Source organism: Varanus komodoensis, unplaced genomic scaffold, assembly GCF_004798865.1.
Source record: "Varanus komodoensis strain SLA01 unplaced genomic scaffold, ASM479886v1 scaffold2, whole genome shotgun sequence".
In the NCBI taxonomy this organism is placed as follows: Eukaryota; Metazoa; Chordata; class Lepidosauria; order Squamata; family Varanidae; genus Varanus; species Varanus komodoensis.
In genome coordinates, this window is record NW_025335568.1 from 23,385,735 (window position 1) to 23,404,816 (window position 19,082).

General features: G+C 39.9%; 1 protein-coding gene across 1 annotated transcript in view; it reads left to right on the plus strand.

Annotated features, from left to right (window-relative positions):
- Window positions 1-19,082, plus strand: part of EGF (epidermal growth factor) — a 50,069-nt gene that overhangs the window by 11,315 nt on the left and 19,672 nt on the right. The window contains exons 6-15 of the mRNA XM_044428506.1: window positions 61-294; window positions 1,435-1,637; window positions 5,088-5,210; window positions 6,730-6,852; window positions 8,574-8,696; window positions 11,103-11,228; window positions 11,624-11,760; window positions 15,080-15,228; window positions 16,076-16,180; window positions 17,961-18,184. Coding sequence (XP_044284441.1) covers window positions 61-294; window positions 1,435-1,637; window positions 5,088-5,210; window positions 6,730-6,852; window positions 8,574-8,696; window positions 11,103-11,228; window positions 11,624-11,760; window positions 15,080-15,228; window positions 16,076-16,180; window positions 17,961-18,184 — 1,547 coding nt within the window. The remainder of the gene's footprint in view (window positions 1-60; window positions 295-1,434; window positions 1,638-5,087; window positions 5,211-6,729; window positions 6,853-8,573; window positions 8,697-11,102; window positions 11,229-11,623; window positions 11,761-15,079; window positions 15,229-16,075; window positions 16,181-17,960; window positions 18,185-19,082) is intronic.

Sequence of the window (19,082 nt, forward strand, 5' to 3'; positions counted from 1 at the left end):
AGGGATATAAAAGGCAATGCAATAATAATAATCAATGCCAATACTTGATTTTATGAACAGGTTTCTATTTTGGTCTTCTGAAGGAGCCGTTGACAGCATCTACAGAACATTTCTAAGTGGAAAAGAAGTATGGAGGATTTTACAGAGCCCTGGAAAAATCAAAGCTATCTCATTGGATCTGATTGATGTGAGGCTCTTCTGGATCCAGTATGAGAATGATGCCAGTGACATTTCACATATTGGAACCTGCAAATATGATGGTAGTTCTGTGCATATACATAAACCGTCAGTACGGTATGTTTACGAATATAAAATGTTGAACTGGAAAGATTGCTCTGATGCTGTTGCCTGCTCACAAAGCCCCTGAACTGGGTGAGAGTGTGCAAATGTTGCTGCTTGAGTTATTTCACTCAAGGTCTCTCCAGCTGTGCTTCATGCATGGTGCCTAGTAAGGCGATATTGCTGGTTGACTCTTTGGGAAGGGAAGCAGAGGGGCTGGATTTAGTCTTAGGCATGCTCCTTACGTTGCAGAACAAGAAGTGCCATTGACACCAGCTTCTCTTGCTCCTCCTCCTCTTCCCTGTCATTGCTGACACTTGGCTGTTTGAAGGGTGGAAGGCCATTTGGAAGGAATTTGTAACTTTTCATATGTTCATTTGGGTGACTTAATTTATATTGTTAATTTATATTATTCTATCTTGAAGTTTATTTATGGTTGTGAGCCGCCCCGAGGCTTCGGTGAATGGGGCGGCATAGAAGTCCCCTAAATAAATAAATATGTCTTTTTAAGTTTTGTATGGTGATTTTTCTATGGTGTTTTTGTCTTCTCCAGGGAGGCTAGACTCCTTGGAGAACACAATCATGGTAGGGAAAGTTGAAGTCAGAAGAAAAGGAAGGCAAAATAAGAGATGGCTTGATTTCATAGAGGAAGTCACAGCTGGGACATTTTGGAGGGCTTTCATTCATAGGTTACCATTAGTCAGCTCTTGGTAACAACAATGCTGTTTGTATTTGATATTGTATTTTTCTGTGTTGCAAACCCTCCCAGAGAGCTTTGACTCTTGCACAGCATAATAAGTAGTGTGGGAGAGTGAATGCCTAACCCAGACAAAATAAATAAATAAAACATTTTATAAATCACTTACATCTAAAGATTTCAAAGTGGCGTACACAATAGAACCTCAATAGAATCATATAAACGAATGCGTACAATATGGCATATCTGCATAAGATGGTAAGGTACGCTACACAGGGGCTTACAGGAACACCCAAAAGGAAAGGGAAATGTTGGCTTTCAATGGATGTTTATGCAATTCTCTCTGGGTTACCATCTAGCTGAGTGGGTTATTGACGTACCTTGTGTTTCCATGAACATGAGCAACTTGGATGTAACTGCTGCAATGGATGGAACCCTTTGTTTTTATTTCTCCATAGAAATCAATTGTATGATATATTTCTCTTTGCTGATCACATGTACTACTCTGACTCAAAAACTTGTACTATCCGGAGAGCCAATAAATGCACAGGAAAGGACATAGTTGCAATCAACCTTCAACCATCATTTCCTCCACCAGCTGAGTTACTTGTGGTATATCCTTTAAAACAGCAGAGCAAAAGGATGGATTCTAAAGCATTTGGTAATTTTCAGTGTAATTGCTTTGTCAAATAATTATGACTGTTTAAACTCCATTGGGCTGGTATCATTTTTGTACTAATAGCACATTTCGATGTTTTGTACTGGTTAGCTTTGTTTCTTGCTACTTTTCAATTACCTTCTTCAACTAGTCTTTTCAAATATCCTAAAATTGCTTTTACTGAATTTTCCAGTCTATTATATCTAGAAATCATTCTTATTTCTACCAACAGTACAGTTTTTTAGCTAGGCATATTCATCCAGTAGGTATACAATCACTAACCTTCCTCATTCATACAGATATGCCTAGTGTCAAATGTGATCTTTATCCCTTTTTCCTTCATGTTAGCACACAATCGCTCTTCTTGCTTGCAATTGTGCTTCAATTTCCAGTAATGTGAAAGAACTAACTATGCCAAAGTCTTTTTCAACTTACTTGTAGTTCTTTGAAGGAATTCTTCCTCTGATAGCATGCCACATATTTATGTTGCATATTGCTCAGTCCTAGACATGTCTATTCAAACAAAAGTCCTACTGTTTTAAATGGGTCTGACATCCAAGAAACCATGCATAGGATTGCAGTCACCTTATTCTTCAGGGCATTATTCTATAATAATCAACAACTTAAATTGATTATAAAAATAACATGATCCATTTTCGTCATACTCCAAATGTTGCCATGCAATTTATCTCAGATGTTACACTTTTCAAATAATTGTCCATATTTCTTGTTTCAAGCATCCCTTCTATAAAAAAAAATATGTCACTGAGGATACATGGAACAATAGAATCATAGAATAGTAGGGTTGGAAGGGTCCATGAAGGTCATTGGGCCCAACCCCCTGCTGTTGCAGAACTACAGATATTCTGTATGTTATTTCTAAGAGCAGAAACAGGCATGAGCAAACCTAAAACATTTGTGCAGTTTAGAAATTCACAAAGTCCTTCCCTGTATTCTTGGAGGTTGCTATTGCTCTGTCTGTTTTCAGCGGGATGGTGATTGCATTTTGAACTGTTTAACCTTAGAAACAGGGCACTGCTCATCAGTCCTGTGCACGTGACCATACGTAAAGACCAGTGCAGGTAGATGCCAGAGTGTCAATCCACCGCGGAGGCTGATGCAATCTGTTGAACTAAGCTTAGAAGTCATTGCATAATTTCACCTCAGCTGGCGCTCGTGTCAATAGGAGGCCTTGCAGTGCCTGTGTCTGTTTACCGAAGGAAAGGCAAGCAACAGTGGAAATAATACGGGGTTTTATGGCCTTTAATAGAATGGCAGGGCTTTCAGTGGGAAGGCGGGGCAGCCTCACCAGGGCACATATATGACATACTTTATTCACCCATGAGCTTTTAGCTGCAGCCCTTTCTCCCTGCTGTTGGAAGGGCCAGGGACACCAAAAGGCTCTAGGAGTTTAGCCCACAGGACAACCAAACCAAACCAAACCCAAATTTGCCTAGGCAAATATCCATATGCTCTACAGGTTGTGAGAGTGTGTCGTTAAATGAACCTTTCTCTTAGGATCCTCTGCATTCTTTGTTAAAAAGGCTGTATGGGCAGGGGAGAGAAGGGCATTTGATTTCAGAAAAATAAAAACATAACCTCAGGTAGAATGATTCTAGGTGGGAGAAGCAGAAGGTGACATGCCTGTGGGCAAAAAGCTAGAAAATCTAGGAAATCTGTTGCAGCAGAGAACTTCAGGACCCCTGGAAGTTTACATCAGCCGGTGCCTGTGGATGGCAGCGTGGGAAAGCTGGTGGGAAAGCTAGGGCTCCACCCCTAGTTGGTACTTCCTAATACAGGAGGCCCTCTTGGTTTTTTCCTTAAGAGTTTATTAGTGTTTCAGCTATGTTGTTCCTTGACTCCAAAACCTTCCTTTCTCAGCAGAACAGACTGAAGCATGGGAATGCGGAATGCTTGCAATATAGGTTTCCCCCCACCTGTCTGCTCCCTCCCACTCCAAGTGGATTCTTATAAAACACTGAGGAGGTGGAAAGAAGCTTAAGTTGCCCAATCCAGATGAACCCTTCGCATGTGCGTTGTTTTAGCTTATCCAGCCCGAGAACTTGGATTGAGGGGAGGCTAATTAGCCTAAAGTACAAATGAGGTTTATAAGGCGATCTTGCATCAAGGGAAACCTGGGAATGGAATCAAGTAAGCTTTCATTAGATGCCCTGCAGAGGCCAAGTCAACATGAGCCAGAGTTAGACGTGGACAATCTCACATTGTTTTCCAAGAGAAGCAGTAGCTGCCATGCTTTTTACGTACAATGCAGGAACTGTTTTAACTCTTCAGTGTTTGGATTCTTGATTCCATGGCTTTTCCTTCCACTAGATTAGTGCTCTGCTTGCAGGAAGTCAACCTAGAATGCCTCCCTCTGTTTAATTCCTGCTGGGGCTCTTTCATGGCCTACAGAGCATTACATTGGCCTGAGAGCTGATACAATGAGTTTTTTGCAGTGTCAGAGTATTGCTTAGGGATGTAACAATCATTCAGCATCTTCAACTGTGCCCACTTTCAACCAAACTCTTTGCCACCTCCGTTTCTAAAGGTATGTCAGGTAAGTGGTACTGGACCATGTATAAGGAGTTGTTGCTGCTTACCATGAATGTTTATGTTCTGCAGGAGCTGCTTATCTGGAGTGCTTATGCTACGCAAAGGGTCAGTTAAGACCCTTAACTGCAATCCTTGCAAGATTGATTTTGCATCCCCCGGCAGCATTCTAAGTAGTGGTACAGCCACAGCTGGAACTCAGGGCCAAACTCCCCCCTAAATGGTCACCCAGAGAATGTCACATGATAGAGGCAGTGACCAACAAGACTTACAGCCCCGGGCATTTTCAAATACATGCACACATGCATGTATATAGTTAGGGAAGTGACTGTAACGTACAGGATTACAGATGGGTGGTTTGCTATTAGTGCCTTAAGTTATCTATTATTCTTTTCCACCAGAAATGGTGCTTATTCCCAAGCAAATGTGTTTTACATTGGGTCAGCAGAAGCAAATGCCCTATTTCACTTAAGTCATGTTGATACTTCGATTTAAGAGCTTGAAAAAGTGAAGCCACAAATGCTCAAGGATTTTTTTTTAAAGGCTAACAAACAGTTCCTCTCCACCCCAGTACCATACCAGGAAAGCAGAAGCATTTGTAAAGCATGGGATGGTTGTGGAATATATGTGGAAGAGAGAAATGTTAGTTGTGTGCTTCATAGTTTAATCAATATGCATGGCTTTCTAAAGACATGTTGCAAACCTGACATAAAGCTGCTTGAACTCAGTAGCGTTTTTCTTAAAACTGTACTAAAACTGGAAAATGTAGTAAGGTAAAACAGCAAATTGTTGTGTAAACATTGGTAAATACATAAGCTTCAGATCTGCATGTGAGTGTATGTAGGTAAGGACGGGTGGATTTCAAGTCACGCTTTATCTTGATCTAATCTTCTTTTCCATTAGAGAGACCTTGTCTTTCAAGAAAAAAAAGCTGCAAGCCAAGCATCTGCAAGAAAGACTACAGAATCCGTCAGTGCAAATGTAGACCTGGATATACCTTAAGCAAATATAGGCAGCATTGTGAAGGTAATGCAGGAGAATGCATGATAAAATAAGTGCATAATATGGAAATACAGGCATGTCTGTTAACAAACTTTAGCAAACTTTGGTCTTTAAGCAAACCATAAGCAAATATACTCCATTATAACATATTCATATATGTTTTAGGGACAGAAGCAGAAAATTGTCAGTAGAAAAATCCCTTGTAGAAATTTCCCTTGCTGCACATGCCAGGGTAGGGGAATTTGCATATCTATTGTTTTCAGTGCAGCTTGCCATTTCATGCAAATCCAGCAAGGATGGATTGTTACCATCATTAACAAGCCACCCGAAAACCCTAAAATAGGGGCTGGTGAAGCATTAAGGAGCATGCCACCCTTCCCAGCTTTGTACAAAACAGCAAATGGCACCTGTGAGGGTAATTACACAAATCCTACTGACCCCTGATCAGGATGCAACTGCCATGCAGGGTCTCAGTTTGTAGAACCAAGGCTTGGGCAGACCTGGTCAATGCCTTCCTTCACCCACCATCCACCAACACATGTGTCTAAATAGGCCAATCTCAGGTTAGCACTTAATGCATTCTTTGAAATGGAGAGTAGCCACCAAAGTTCATGCTAGAATAATTAGTTAGTCTTTAAGGTGCCACAAGCAAGACTATTGCTTTTATCCAGAAGTGAATACATATTAGAACCAGAAAAGCGATAAAGCAGTCATCTGTAATTTTCCTGTATGTTGAGAGCTTTGGAATTTCTGATCTTTTCTTTCTTGAATGGTTGGCCTTGACTCATATGGCATACATACCAAATTGTCTTTGAGTTCTTTTTGATGCAAATCTGATTATTACTTCTAAACCCTTACTTTCTTTTGTAAGTGGACATGCATGATTAGACTCTGGAACTGAAACAAGGCCAACCAGAAAAAATGCTTTTCCTCCTGAACTTCAGGACTTGCTGTCTACAGGCCATGAACACCCCACATATTACATTTACACAGGGCTTTTTTTGTCATAGAACTCACCAGAACTGCGTTCCACCACCTTTTTTTGATGGATTTTTCCAAGTGATTGTGAATCGCCCTGTTGGGCATAGCAGGTCGGCAAAAATCATTAACATAGTGCCTGCGGGCTGCTTATGTGTCGGCGCTGATTGTGAGGGCGCTGCTCGGCTTGGGATGCTACTCGGCTTGGGATCAGTCATGTGGTCGCGCGCTGAGTGCTTACTGCCGGTGGTGACCATTGTGTAAAAGTGTGATCCTAAGACATGAGTTCCGGCACCGTTTTTTTAAACAAAAAAAGCACTGCATTTACGTATAAGTTACACTCTGTCCAATGTTAAATTCTGATTTCATTGAGAAAGTTACATATGTACTTAATCATCTCCCATAGTTTTTTAAAATCATTGGTTTTTTAACATTTCCATAGCTGTCAGTATCATGACTATCATATCTTGCTTGAGATGTCTAAATGATGTAATTTGAGATGTCTAAATGATTTTGTTTTTCATAAAGATAGTATATTGTCATAATTGTTTTTCTTCTTCACCAGATGTCAATGAATGTGCATTATGGAACCATGGATGTACTTTGGGCTGCGTGAATATCCCCGGATCCTATTATTGCACATGCCCAAGAAATTTTATTCTACTGCCTGATAAGAAAACTTGCCATGGTAGGTATCCATCAAACATAAAGAGTAGCATGTTTTATTTTTCTCCATAAGGTTTCGTCTATATCAGTGGAAATTTTATAGCACTGTCTCATTCTTGTTACCCTCTTCTTAAGAATATATACTTGATGGCTGATAATAGCAATTTTTCAAATTCCTAAAATTCTATTAAAATGATGTAATTCGTGCATTGGGTCACAGGTTTGAGACATAAGTATTCCAAATAATGTGAAAGAATATGTAATGTTCAGAGAGAACCTTCGGCTACAGGACGGCATACAAATGTGATAAATTTTCCTCTCTGGATCCAGATATGCTAGGCAAAATACTGAACTATGTCTTCAGTATGGCTGCATCAAAAATTACAAGCATACTTGCAAAAGGAGAGTTCTGAACTCTGTGGAACTTACTTCTAAATGTGCATATTTAGGATGAGTTGTTAGACTAAGTTTAGGAAGGGCTGAATATCAGGGCCCTAGCAAACCACATGTCTGCATTTGCATTGTTGACTGACTCCAATTTCTGTAACATCTGAAAGGCTTTTTCATGTCTGAAAACACATCATAAACCTGTATCTACAAGGTTGGCCAACTACAGCTCCATCATATCTTCAGACATCTTTAGAAGAAAACAGCATTTGGGCATGTTATTGTCACACCTTTTCTCCTGGGAGGAAGAATTTCTGAGGTGTGTTAATGCAGGTTAAAGCCAGATAAATGTGAAAGCCAGATATTTTAAAATTAAACAACTATGATAGGCAAGGCATTATTATGTTCAAATAAAAGATGCAGAACTCGAACAAAGCCATTTTAGGTACCACTTTAATGTAACACCTTAATTTTAGGGTTTGTTCAAATGCACAGTTTCCTGCTTATTATCACATTCTTTGAGTAGATATTGTGATAGTAATTCTGCACTTATACTTAAATTGTTTGGTAAGTTGCAGAACTCAGTGTGACTTATTTCTGAATAAAAATATTTAGAATTGCACACTAGGACTGTTGTCATAGACAAAAATATTTCCTGATTTTTGCTTTGGACTGATGAAGTCAGTACCCACCATGGATTCCAAGAAACTACTGTGGGCAACCATAATTTGTTCCAGCCTTAGAGTCCATCTCAGCAGATGTTTCCATATGGTGCTCTGGATGCTGGAAGAAAACAAGCAGCAGAATTGCATGGCAGACCCCAGCCTTCTCATCCCGCTGTTGCTCCTTCAGGCTACTGCTCTCATCATTCCCACTTATTGGCCCTGCTGAAAGGGGATGTGGGAATTGTAGTCCAAAGCAACTGGAGGGCATAACAGTAGGGAAGGCAACCATAAAATAGAGAAGAAGGGCAATTTAAAACATGGTTCATGTGGGCAATGCACTACTTCTCTTTTTAGGACATGCAATTTATCTCCAGCATCTATGTTTTTCTATCCCTCCAGTTGGCTTCCTCTTTTACTGTCTCTTGCCCTCAGTATAGCTATAGAACTTCTGACTATAGAAACTGCAAGCAGTTGAATTTGCAAAAATAGAGAGTTTTGCATTGTAGTTACCTGGAAGCCAAATGTTTGGCCTGTCTCTTATATATGGGAACAGCTGTGAAAGAAAAATGACTAGTCTGCATCCATTCAGAATCATTTTTGGTGCTCTAGATGTAGGCTTGCTTTTGAATTCAGTTAGTATTTCTTAGCCCTTTTCTCCTCAACCCTTTTTGATTTTTTACATTTCCTGCAGAACTTGTTTTCTGCACCAGCAACTACATGCACTGCAGCCACGGCTGTGCACAGACCCCTGCAGGGCCTGTTTGCTTTTGCCCTGAAGGATCAGTTCTCAAAGCAGATGGACGGACATGCACAGGTAAGCAAATGCACTTGAGTTTTGCTACTGACTCTCACAGCATTGACTGAGGAAAATAACGCTGGCTGTATGCAAATATCATGTTCCTTACAAAAGTGTAATGGAGGTGGCTATATGAAAAGGTCCACTCCTGCAAGAAACTGCAGGGTGCAGCTGTGGGGAGAGCATGTAAGGGCAGGGGAGCTGTGCAGAGGGCTTGCCCCTTGACCTCTGGGAGGTGGCTCCTGTCTGCTTGAACTAGGCCTGATAGAAGCAACACAAAGCTGCAACAAGGAATGTTTAAAAAAATGAATTTTGCGCAAGCGTAAGAGAGTGTAGATGATGTCAAGATCAAGTGTAGCTCAGCTTCCTGACCAGGATCATTGCCACCCAGCCTACTCCATGATTCAGAATGTCCGTGATTGATCCATTATTGCAGGATAGGGATGTGGGAGGAATGCATTTTGGATCTGACTTCCAGGGTTCAGCTCCAGGCCACTTTGATGTGGCTGTGAATCCAAGTTCCTGGCAACCATGCCTAGCATTCACACAATGCTCTCCAGGAACTGAGCCCAGAAGGAATACAGTGCAACTAGCACCTCCCTTCTCTACCACACCCTGCTTTGTTGTGCTGCTGCAGGTGACCTGGAATACCTTTATCCAGGGAAGGGGCAATTTTCAAATAATTTCTTGCAGGTAGAGCTTGGCTTCGCTCTTTCTTTTTAGGGGTTTTGTTTTTTTGGTTGCCACCACAAGTGACAAACCAGCAACTCTGTTGGCAGCCTGATCACAGCATTGATTTCTTCGCCATGCTTTGCACCCAGTGCCGTTCAAAGGGCATTGTGGTGGGGAAGGAGAGAAAGATGGCCTCCAGAAAAATGGTGGAGAACATTTGCCAGTGGTCCAGAGTGTGGGCTTTCTTTTTGCTTTACATCTTTCCATTGTTCTGCAGCCTATGGGAGGAATGGACTCATGATGCCTTTCCATGTGCTTTAATTAAAGTATGGGAAACTGAGGGGGCTGCCTCAGGGATGAAAAGCAGTACAAATGCACGCAGTGCTAGGCCTCTCCATAAGTAGAAAAATACTGAACCCAACCCATGAGAATTTTTCCAAAATATTTTCTCCTTTGAATTTCTTTGATATCAGACCAAATGAGAATGGTTGAAATTTTATTTATTTATTTTATTTAGAGCATTTGTATGCCGTCCCATCGCATAGCCTCGGGACAGCTTACATAAATAAAATAAAACATAATACAGATAAAATCCAGATCCACCCTGGCTGCATATTAAAACCTATAAACTGATACTAAAAGTTATTAAAATATCATTGAAATAAAAAGGTCTTAGCCTGGTGCCGAAAAACAAATAATGACGGTGTCAGGCGGACCTCTCTGGGGAGCGCATAATAATTAATAGTTTCAAACTAAACTTGGGCTGGACACCTCCTCAAATAGAGGTTGCTTACATATAGAGAACTGTCCCCTGCCAGATCTCCAAATAGAGAACTGCCCTCTGTAAAGTAGGAGACCTACTGATATACTAGAACATTTCTAGGGGATGGATTGCTGTGGAAACCTGGTGGGGGAAAAGGTTAAAAATATCCTTGTGTTAATCATGTGATACACATTGAAAAACAAAAGTCCAAAGCAAGGAGAATAAAACTTGAAGCATTCTTTGGCCAAGTCTCAGGACTGTTGGTCTCGCTGCTTTATTATCTAAAGTCAGTTCATACTGAAGTGTGAGAATGTTGTTCATTTTGGTGTGTCATTAAATGAGGTTCAGCTGTTTAATATCTGCCAGAATTCATCACTTTTTATTTTTTATGGATCATACTGTGGTTCTTCTTTGTGACATGAATAGTTTTTAAAATACATTGTTCTTATTGTAGGGTAGCCAAGTGTCCTACTTAATAGAAGCAGCCCTTTCTATGAAGGTCTGCTCAGTCCAGTTTGGTTTACAGATAGAGAGCCATAAGATGAGAAGAGCAGAGGCCTAGAAGCTACCTGGACAGCAGATGGAGTAGTCACATTCTATCTATTTAAATTAGAGATGCCTTATTTTAACAAAGAATCTTTTCTATAGAATATTTCACTGGAGAGGTTTGTACAATGTCACAATAATCTAATGTGCATTTAATTTTCTGGTATTTTAAGTAATTTAAAATATTTTGAAAGCATTTTAACTATTCTCTGCTTCATTTTTAATCTACACAACTCTGCATTTCAAAATCATCTTGTGTTTTTTGAGACTCAATTAGATATCTCTTTTAAATGCTGTATTATATATTATTTCTTTTAGTCTTGGTTTTTTGCTTTTGCTATGTACATTCTCTTTGGCTATATTGATTTACTTATCAATAATGATAATATTAAGATTAATAATAAAAAGCTAGTTTTTAATACAGCAACATCAATCTGTTTAAGGTTGTACTTCTCCTGATAATGGTGGATGTAGTCAGATCTGTACTTTCCTGGATCCAGCAACATGGGAATGTGGTTGCTTTCCTGGCTATAGTCTCCAAAAAGATAAAAGACATTGCATCCGTATAGGTCAGTATCACTATCTTTGTCTGCATTTCAACAGACATGCTTGTATCTCCTCTGGAAGCACTCTGGATAACTATTTCAATTTACAGTTGATCTCAGAGAAAGCTACCATGTAGGAGTTAAAGCTGGCTGTGCACAGTATCGATTGGGTGATAGCTATGATGTCACAATCTTTTCACCTCTCTTCTGTCCAAAGTGATTAGCAAATTGTTCAGCACTGATTTTCCCAAACAAAAGTAAAATGACCAACACATCCGCACACGTTTCAATGCACATGTGGATCTCCACAAAACAAAAAATGAAATAATGCAGCCTGACTCTTTCCATTAAATTTTTCATATCTACAGATAGTTATGGGACTAAAAAAACTAATATGGTTTGACATTTGTTGCAAACAGGACCCAAGCCATTTCTGTTGTTTGCAAACAGCCAAGACATCCGTCAGATTGGTTTTGATGGGACAGATTATTCAAGTTTACTCGACTGGCAGATGGGAGTAGTCTTAGCTCTGGACTATGACCCCGTTGAAAATAAGGTAAGGCATTTAAAAAAAGAGGGGATTTTGAAGGGTTGCAAGGACATATGGCCTTTGCTTCTTTGCATTTTAACCTCTTGGTGCTCTATAAAACGGAACAGTTGCTATCCTTTCACAGAATGCCTTCAGACACAGTTAAGAATATATGGATTCTGTTTAATCTATTTGCTTGTGCTTCACAGATTGGCAAAAAACTTTCATTCCCTCATCCAGTCATTGGCAGAACTGGGTTGTTTTCCTTCTTGGAAAAGTCCACAAAAAAGTCTTCCACAGTTTACAGAACATTTGTTAGCATCTTGCGTATTATCTTTAGGTCATTGTACAGTTAATGAGCAGAGAACTCAAAACAACTATTGCAGTTGGCCATTTAACCTAAAAGACTAATATTGTGGCAAACCTAGTCTTTTAACTGTCAAAAGGGCATGGACAGCCTATTAACACTAAATTCCAGGAAATGGGTACATATTAAAGAACTTTGTGTAACAAATTATTACCCTCTCTCTGGAGGAAGCAATCATTGGCATTGCCAAAAGATATGAAACTAAGTGCTAAGTGTATTGCACCTTCAACAATTAGTTGTTTTAATAAAATTTGCTTTGATTTGCTTTGTTGGAAAGATATTGTGGCATCCAATAACCTTGAAATACCACACTTTGCCGAGTTAAACACAACTGAAGATCCATTACCCCTTCACACACAGATGCCAGTGAGGTATTCCATTGCTGGCAAAACAGGATGATTTAATTCATTATTGCATCTTTGTTTAAGGCTTGATATATCATATTAGTTGGTTGATAATAGATAATGTGCCCTCAGCTGTGCACTGTTTTGTTTCATTGTTTTTTGAATATTGTATTTTTAATCACTGTTTTTATTGTTATATGTTTTATGGATTGTAATGTTCTTAGAGGGCCTTTGGGCTGATTCAGCAGGTTATAAATCAATAAACAAACAAATAAAAATGTATAGGCATGAATTGTGGGTTGCTGTAGCTGCAATGATTCAGTGAATGCTCCCAATAACAAAGGGGACTCTGAAGCTAAGAAAGTGGCAGGGCTGAACCTAGTTTCTAATGAATGATTCAATTGCATGTCTTGTCATTCAGGCATAACTGGCAAATTATATTTAGCATGCAAAATGAAGAATTGCAGGAAGTTATCAGGACCTACAAGCTGATCCAAGCTAAAATTCAGCCTGGCTGTACATGTTTGCTTGTTTGTTCATTTTTTCCCCTTCCAGTCTTTAAGTCCAAGTTTCCCTGTAGGGTTACTTTTGTATGTGAAAATAAATGTCTGGGGAGTTCTCATTATTAAATTAAGTCACTCAAATTTAGCTTAATCATTTCAAGGACAGATCTGTGGTGACAAGTATTCCCAAGTAAGTAATAGTCTGAATAACCATTTATATAGCATAGTACGGGGTGTAAGGTCTTCTCTAACTGTAAAGCATTCTGTTAAATTTAATCATGCCTACATATTCCATATGGCAGTGTGGTCATACAATTTAGGATTTTGCCATTTTTTCCAGTTATATGTCATATATGGAGGCAATTCAAAATGCATTTGTCCCAACATAAATCCCACTGTGTTCTGTGGGATTTACACTGTAGCAAGTGTATTTAGGATTGCTATCTTACCAAAAATACAAACCTGGCAAAAAAATTTTTCTCAGTTTCTCCTTCTCAGGATCTCTGTCTAGTTCAAAATGCATACATGGTGTGCTGCACTAGCTACTCTTTCCAGTGGGTCTGAATTTGGAGATTTGTTGCTATGTGCTGTCAAGTCATCTCCATCTCAGAGCAACCCTATGAACCATAGACAAATGTACTGAAAACTAGATGTTTCCTTCTATTATATGAACACTAAACACTTCAGTGAGGCATGCTGGGAATTGTGGGCTTATTTGTGTTAAAACGTATAGATTTACATCATTAATTTATTTATTTGAACCTGCCCTTCAACAGGTTCTCAATATGGCTTACCAAAAAATTAAATTGCATTAAACTTAAAAGAAAAACACTGGAAGATGCAATATAAAAGCAGTCAGCAGAAACTGAGATGAAGATAAAGTGACGTAATACCAGTGTGCAGAGGATTAAAAAGGGAGAGTACTCTGCCCTGAACCGGCTCTTTTCTCTGCAGCTTCTCACTGCACCGCTGGCTTTTTATGGAAAGGGGCACATTCCTTCATGGGCAATCTGCTGGTGGGAGGCATGCCAAGGGTGGTGTGGCCAAAGCCAGAGGTAGTCAGGGCTGAGCTAAAGTGGGTGAGCCTCTGCTGACCTCTTTCTTCTCACTCTCTCTTCTTTCCTCCCACCCTCTGCTGGAAGGGAGGGACTGATGTATCTTGCCTGAGGTCTGAACTGATTGTACACAGAGGCTCTTGGGCTGAGGGCCACATGAGAACAGTCAGTCCCCAAATTGCCCACTCCTGAGTCTGGAAAAGCACATGCAGAGACCAGCAATCCTTCTGGTATCCCAGCCATAAGTACCTTGACAGGATGTATCTCTTTCTATCGATCAGCTCAGCTTATTGAGACAAGCATGCTGCAAGACACATACTTTCTTGTCCTCAGGGATTATTTTCAATTTTTAAAATGGAATGTTCTAGATGTGTCTGCCTACACGTAATGTTGGAGTAGTGAACAAGTGATGTTTATATGTAATATGCAACCCAGATTGCATTTACAGTGAAATGCAAAACCCCAAGCTCTCTTGAATTACTCTGCTGAGTAGATTCTTCAAGCTCCTTGTTCTAACCCTGTACATTACCCAAATGATTGGCTCATACTTTGATTGGGAAACACAATGCCCACCTTTTTCTTAAGGGCAAGAGGTCACAGACGCAATCTTGCGGGATCAGAAAAAAACGCTTCAACCACATGCTTTGCATAATATTAGCCCCATTCTAGGTCTTCCACTGCATTAGAAATGGTTGTTTGTCATGGCAGTTGCTTCACGAGCCATTTTCAAAAGTCAGAACAAAAACATATTAAACCCTGACATACTTCAGGACGGGTGTTTTATATTATAAGCTGGCTAGCTGGCTAAAGAGAAATGTAGGATATTGAGAAGATGCTATATAGGAGAGCTAGGATTTACTTGCTAAGCAAGCTCAGGTAACAGAAGTCATTCTAGTTGAAGGATAAGTGTCTACTTATTTGATCTGTAATCGTGGGTTACGCTTTTGTAAATAACTCCATTACTTTTTTTTCCTAGAAGAAATGTCATTGCTGAAGGTAAAGGCATGAGATAAAGAAAACCTACCCACAAATAAGAAATGCAAGAATGAAATATAAACCTTTGTTTTTCCATTACAGATTTATTTTGCCCACACAGCTTTGAAGTGGATAGAGAAAACTAATCTGGATGGCACAGATCATGAAAAAGTTATCCGTGAAGCAGTCGAGAGACCTGAGGGGCTCACTGTGGACTGGATTAACCGTAAATTGTATTGGACTGACCCAGGGTATGCTTTCTTCTGCAGATAACACAGAATGGCTAATGCTGGCAACAGCCATTATGGGAAATAAATGACTGTCAGAAAGGGAGTAATTGAAATGTCAGAGCACTTTTGTGTGTTTAAGGCAAGTTGTAATGGGAAGACTCAGCCAGAGAAAATGCCATCATGCAGTGTAGAAAGGTCAGGTAGACCTTTGGCTAAACAATGCGTTGGATAAAAGTGGCTGTGGAAGGGAATCTACATTGAACATAAATCTGTTCAATGGAAACAGAGCTGGTGGTGTTAGTCTAGCTGCATCTTTCATCTGTAGAGGCCCCTAGTTCTGGGCACCCATAAAGGGAACCATTTCTGAGTTACATAAGGAAGATGGTAAAAAATAAACCTTGTTCTTCTGGAGCCAGGTCCCAAGAACCATGAGGACAAACTATGTTAGGTGCATCTTCCAATAATGGAGAGTATTTCTGCAGTGCTTTTTAAAGTATAACAATAACATGTAAAAGTAAAGTATAACATATAAGTAAAACAATTAATTTATATAGCTGGCAGGTTAGTACTGTAATATTCTTGGATTAAGGGTCAGAACATAGGAGGTCTGCTTAAAAGTGTAGTCTTAGAGATGTTTACTCAGGAGTAAGTCCCTCTGAGTTTAGTAGGGTTTCCTCTTGGTAATTGTATCCAATTGCAGCCTGAGTCAACCAGTGACTTTTTGGCTGATTGTGAGAATTTAACCAAGATGAATCAACTTGTAGCTTGTGCTCTTAATGGATCATCTCAGCATCAACAGTAACAACTTATTTTGATGGAGTGAGAATTGTGGTAGTACTGAATGCATCCACATGTGTGCCCACTGCAGGAAGCTTTGCATTGAAAGCAGCAATCTCAATGGCATGCAGAGGAAAATAGTTGTCCAGAAGGATGTGTCCCACCCTGGGGGAATTGCTGTTCATCCATTCATTGAGTAAGATATCAAGCATGAAACTAATGACGCGTGGTGGAGAGATTCTGCAGAATGCTTATGTAAAATTATAGCTCATGCTCTTTTTTTGGGTTGTCTTCACTTGAGTGTGGGTTTTTCTCTACCTTCATAGAGCTGGCTGCTCAAACAGAGATGTTGCTGCACACATGTATGTACAGACACAAACATCTTTATGCTGGCAGCTCCCATGTCAGTGGTGGTGTATCCACTCCAGATGTTAGTCTAGATATGAGATGACCTATCCATTTTGCTGAACCCTACCCCCCCAAACCACCAAGGATAGTTCCCTAGAAGCCTGGACCCCAATCCAGAGTGGATTCTTTCCCTTGCTTTCATTGGAGCCACCAGCTGTACGTCTTACAATCCTATGCATGTATAGGGATAAAAAAGGCTGTTTGGGAATTGTAGGCTATTTCTGTTTAAACATGCATAGGTTTGCATGCTCATGGAGTACAAAAAAATAAAATAAAATTGTGTGCATGTTTCCAAAGTTACAATGCCCAATGCTGTTTCATCCTCTACAACAGATTGAGATAGACTGCTTTAGAACATCCAGAATGACATCAGGATTGTAGAACCTAGAAGCACAGGGATTAGTGTTCACATGGGAAAGAAAGGGATACTATGCTCTATAGACAACACCAAGCCGGCTGTATTTATTGGCAACTTGAGTCAGTGTTTCCAACAATGGCAACTGCAGCTTGCAGGCCAATTGCCACTGCACCATGGATTTTCTGGTTTTATGGGCTTTACTTGTAGTTCCCCATGGAATCTGGTAATGTATACAATCTTTAGAACATATTACTGAGAACCTCTTTAAGCCCAAGGACTAAAATGCAATTGAACCCAATTTCAGAGAAGATCTTTGGGTCTACATTTCAGAGTAGGGTTTGCCAAAGGCAAAACATGATGGGGCAAAGGAGGTATGGCCAAAATAACAAAAATGCCAACCTATTTTAGCTTAGAGCTCTTGCTGCCAGGAATTCAGTATTAGGAGAAGCATTTCAGCCTTGTAGAGAAGGAAAAAACATGCAAAACCCAGGAAACTACAAAAGGATCAATGGTCAGGAGAAAGTGAGTGAATGGGACATGGAACATGGCCATCTGGTGAACTCTGGATGGCTAGACTGGGTCCTGGATTTAGCATGTGGGCTGAGATTTCACATCTCTGGACTAAGGTCTTCTCACAATACAGCCACAACTCTTGATACTGGCCAGACATGGTTAGTCTGTGTTTAATTCAGTTCCTCCCAGTGCATGCCATATTGGTCAAGTGTAACTACCATTGTAAGTTAGATTCTACTTTTGGTGGGACACCACCAAGCCATGTTTGGAGGAGGGAGTGCAGTGGCATGCCAAAGTTGAATTCATCATGTGGTTGTGAGTTTGACCACTTGACCTGATGCCAAAATCTTTCCTCTCAGCTACCATGCACTGAATTCATACTAGCAAAATAACAGCACAGTTCTCTCACTGGACAGTATCACTTGCAGTGTGACTGTGCAAATGAGTTGGCTGCTTGTTTTTCTTTTAATAATAGCTCATGGAGAAGGGATTTTAATATACAGAATTTCAACACTGAAAATCATGATCTGTCAATATTGCATGTATATATAAAACCCACTCAACTCTGTCATAAGCACAATACTTGACAATAAACCCTGTCATATCTACAGCACATATCTACAATACTCTTTACTGCAAGATGAAAGTGTATTTTGAAAAATATACAATGATTTATCTCTATTTTCCTTCAAATAAGGAAACTATTTTGGACAGACCTGGGAGTCAACCCACGGATTGAAAGATCTTCCTTACAAGGCTCTGATCGTCTCATTATAGCAAAGTCAGACTTACTTTGGCCCAGTGGAATAACTATTGACTACTTGGCTGACAAGTTGTACTGGTGTGACGCGAAAAAGTCTGTTATTGAAATGGCAAATCTGGATGGTTCTAAACGACAGATACTCACACAGAATGATGTAGGTGAGGCTTTGGGAGTCACAGTTTTCTGGCCAAATTGCACATATTGAAATATCCACGGAAGGCCAAGTTCTCAGTTTCCCGATACTGAAGTCAATTTCCATAGGAATAAACTCTTAGTGCAATTCCAGAAAAACTTTGTATAGGACAATTGCTAGGGCAACTTATGGTCCTCCAGATGTTTGGTCTACAACTCCATCAGCCTTAGCAAGCATAGCCAATGGTAAGGGATAATGGGAACTATAGCCAAAACATCTGGAGGGCCACATGTTACCCATCTCTGTCCTAATGTCTCAAATGTACTGTTTAATAACATATGCTACATGGCTGTTGGGTGCAGATTTTTAAAAAGTATCCTAAAGGTGGAGTATGTTGGATTTCTGCCCATAAATGGTGAGCCCATTCCCCATTGCTTGCAAAAGCAAAAGAAACAGATAAAGTATCAGAGATAGGAAAGTTCAGGCAAGTGAAGTCATGCTGAAATGAAGCAACACATGCTCTTATTTATGCTTTGCTTTGTTTGTTTCCTGTCTTACAACCTGACGGTTCTCAAGGTGGTAACAATAACAAAATATGAGGTGAAATACTAACAATCAAAGCATAAAAACAGCTGGTTAAAACATCAGTAAGACTTTATCAAATCAATGCACTTAATATCCAATTTGAACAAACGACAACATTTACAGTGTCATAACATTAAATTTATGAGGCCAAAGATGTGCCTGATCAAAAACATCTCTGCCTGCTGGCAGACAGTAATCAGGAAAAGGACAAGATGATTCTCCCTTGACAACCTTTCCTGGGAGCAGCCACCGAGCAGTTCCTCTCCTGGATTCTCAACAAATGTACTTCAGATGTTAATGTTAATGTGTCTAAGCTTACTTTGCTTGAGGTCAAGATC